This window comes from Geospiza fortis, unplaced genomic scaffold, assembly GCF_000277835.1.
Source record: "Geospiza fortis unplaced genomic scaffold, GeoFor_1.0 scaffold450, whole genome shotgun sequence".
Lineage (NCBI taxonomy): Eukaryota > Metazoa > Chordata > Aves > Passeriformes > Thraupidae > Geospiza > Geospiza fortis.
Window position 1 is genome coordinate 249,856 of NW_005054416.1, and position 3,532 is coordinate 253,387.

The 3,532-nt window shown below is 47.8% G+C and overlaps 1 protein-coding gene across 1 annotated transcript in view; it reads right to left on the reverse strand.

The window, feature by feature from the left end:
- The window catches only part of TMEM41B (transmembrane protein 41B), a 12,411-nt gene extending 11,188 nt beyond the window's left edge, over positions 1 to 1,223 (reverse strand). Inside the window, exons 1-2 of the mRNA XM_014309239.2 lie at positions 1,103 to 1,223; positions 33 to 276 (exon numbers count right to left, since the gene is read on the reverse strand). Coding sequence (XP_014164714.1) covers positions 33 to 276; positions 1,103 to 1,223 — 365 coding nt within the window. The remainder of the gene's footprint in view (positions 1 to 32; positions 277 to 1,102) is intronic.
- Between the last annotated feature and the right edge of the window lie 2,309 nt (positions 1,224 to 3,532).

The following is a 3,532-nucleotide window of genomic DNA, read 5'->3' on the forward strand; positions in this document are numbered from 1 at the left end:
GGGACCGGCCGCTCCTCCTCTCCTCACCCCACCGGGTCGCGGCCGCGCTCCCGCCCCCGCCGGCGCACGGCGCATGCGCTTTTCTCGGGGCATTACGGCTTTGCTGTGGTGTGCGGGAGCACGTGTTGGGCTCCACGTCATTGAAATGCGGCGGCGGGTAGTGGCGGTAAATACGGTAACGCCGGCTTTTGGGCGTACCCGTGTGGGTATGTACGGTAACGGGAGTGCGCTCACTAGTGGTAAATACGGTGCGGGGCGGCGGGAGATTTCTCCCGGCTGCGGAGAAATCACATAAATCCCAGGAATTTGGTTGGGAAAGGCCTCTGAGATCATCGAGTCCAACCTGTGCCCGAACACCGCCGTGTCAACTAGACCATGGCACTGAGTGCCACGTCCAGTGGTTCCTTGAACACCTGCAGGGACGGTGACTCCACCACGTCCGTGGGCAGTCATTCCAGTGTCTAATCACCTCTTCTGTGAAGAAATTCCTCCTGATGTCCAACCTGAACCTCCCCTGGCACACGAGGAGTTCTATAGGCTGTGTTCTCTTGTCCTGTCGCTGGTTGCCTGGGAGAAGAACCCGACCCTGCCCGCCCACACCCTCCTTTCCGGGAATTACAGAGCTATAGGTCCCGCCTGAGCCTCCTTTTTCCAGGATCCCAGCTCCCTCAGCCGCTCCCCACAGCACTTGTGCTCCAGACCCTTCCCCAGCTTCGTTTCCCTTCCCTGGACACACTGAAGCGCCGATCGTGCCGCCGATAAAGCCCGTCTGCGAGCTCCTTTTCCCTCGGTAATGGCTTTACACCAGCCAAGGGAGCGGGATCTCCCCTCAGGGAGCGGGAGGCGGGAGTCCCTCGGTGCCTCTGGCGCTGGAGCAGTGCCGGGCTCCCGGGAAAAGGGGAACCTTATTGCGTTTGTTCCTCTCGTTCGAAAAGAAAGCCTATTTTCCGGGAAGAAGGAAAATTCCTCTATCAGCCCCGGAATTTTCCTCACGTCCGTTCCTGCCAGTAAGAACGCTTGAAATCCCGTAGAAAAGCCAGAGGGGCACGTCCCAGCCTTCCCAGATTCCGTGGCCTTCAAGCCCAATGTGACCTCGAAGCACCTTTTCCTCTGCGACCTTCTGGCAGCAGCAGATCCCGGAGCCTTCCAAGCGCCCGGGCAGCACAGGCTGTGTTACAGGGAGAGCTCTCCAGGGAGAGCGCTGAACCCTGCGGACAGCACATTGCGCAACTTTCTGGGCTGATGGAGCCACTGTGGCTCCCCCTCGTCTCTTTTCCAGCTGTGTCTGCTTATAAATGTCCAATCTTTCCTCAGGGTCTTCTGGAAAGGAAGTTCTCCTGGGAGAGCTGGACACTCAGATTTAACTTCAGCCTCGTTTGTCTGATTACTCCACCTTTACACCATGATTAAACAGCTCTTAAATTGCTGATACAGGACCCAGCAGATCAGTTGTTTTACAGCACGGGTATTTACAGGTTTCCCGAGATCACAGATGTTCCCAAAGCCATGAGGGAGATCCAGACCAGCACACAGCAGAGCTCTACAAAGCATGGCTTTATTACTACATGTACAAAACTCGCTGGTGTTACAGGAAGTTGATGATTCATTTAAGATCTAAATAGTCTAATATGCTATTACACAAGTACCGCCCCTGCCAAATCCAGTGGCAGGAAATAATCCAAGCTATAAATTGTGGTCAGATTCCACATAAAGCTTAAAATCATAAGCAGATTCCATGTGAACCTATAATTTACTCAGAATTTATTTCTTTTAGAATTAAATTATTTAAAGTTATTTCATTAAATCATGTAATTAGCTCTTTTAATATTTGCAATTGATAATTCAGGAATTTAGTGCCCTGAGAAGCCAGTTAGGTCTGTGAGCTTGCTGCTCTGGGCATTGATGCCAGATGAGGGAGTCCTTTGTTTTTTCAAACCCTTTCACTAGAAAATTGTACATACTAGCAAGATGGCAGTTGCTGACACTGTAGAAAATGGCACTTTTCCCCCTATTGTAAATGCACATCATGTTTATCATCTCTTTTTGGTTATTACTGCCAAAACTCCAGGTAAAATTATTCAGACACTGGGACTTCTTTCCTCTCTGACTAACTTCTGACAAAGCATCAAAGAGATACTAAACTGAAGAATGTTGGAAGCAAAATCAGAAACCAGATTATTATGCAGAGGAATCTTTACCAAGACATCCTGAAACAGAAGAGGAAAGATGCAGACTGAAAGACATAAATAAAATAAGTGCCACCATTTAAAACTGTAGATGCTAAATGCTGCAAGGGCCATGTCTCATTTTGGTGAGGTGGATTGTTCATTCAGTGGGGTATCAATCCCAGTTTGGTGTAGTTATTGTTCAGTAGGCACTCAGAGCCAAGGAGCTGGGCAGAGCCTGCTCCAGGGGATGTCTGATTTCTAATTAACCTGCTCTGTATTGTGTAGCCCCTGTGTGTAACCCAGCTGCAGGTGAACTGACACACAGGCTGAGCAACTCCTGATTCTTGCTGAATTCTCTGCAGTTCCCCTGTCCAAGACACCACTGTGAAACGCCCAACAAGCAATTTCAACAATATAGATTTGCTCTGTGTTTCCCCTTCCATTTAGTAGAAAGCACATGGCCTGCAGATGATTCCCAGGATGCTGATTCTGCAGGAAGCTCACAGTGTTAGTATATGTCTCATTAAAAATAGAGAAGATAACTCTAATCACCTCACTTTTAGGGAGCCCCAGCTCTCTGAATTGCTGCCAGAGTGAAATTTAAGGATTCATTAGCTAGATCACTTTGCAGTTGAGATGTACTGCACAAATTATATTTGTTAGACTGAACTAGCAGCAGACTTTTAAACTGTTCTTCACTGTTCTTGGTTCCCTTTGCTGGGGGGTACTGCTGGTGTGAATGTGTAGTCTATTTCACTAAACTTTGAAATTGTCAGCGGTGTTTAGTATCTGCTGATAATTTGAATAGTCCCCTACAAAGATGTCCACACCTAACAAATGTCAGCAGAACCTCTGCACTCACTCAGGAAGAAAAAAAGGACATGTCTGGGGAATGTTCTTTAGGGTTCACTCTGTAAATAAAATAATTCAGGAACTCTATTTAGATGATTAACTTAGATTTATTTACTGGAAAGAAGGCAAAGAATGAAAAATATCGCTGTAGGCCACATCCTGTATGCATTCAGAGGATAAAGAGTTTTGGTAGCTGGAACTCACTGAGTATCAAGGAAATTTTTGACACATGGTTGAGATCAGCACTGCCAGGAACAGCTTCACTCCACAGCACACTGGGAACCATAGCTAGGGACTGAAAATAGATTTATTCTCATTGTGTATAAAGCATCCCCTGTATATAATATATAACTTAAGAAACAGCACAAAACCTGCCCTGTCTTTGGAGCATCCCACCTGGCAGGGAACACATGCTGCAGAATGCTTTGTCCAGCAGAGGAATGAGAGGAGGACTCCAGTCTCCAGCTGGAGTTTGCTCAGTGACTTTACCAGTGGGAGCAGCACTCTCTCTG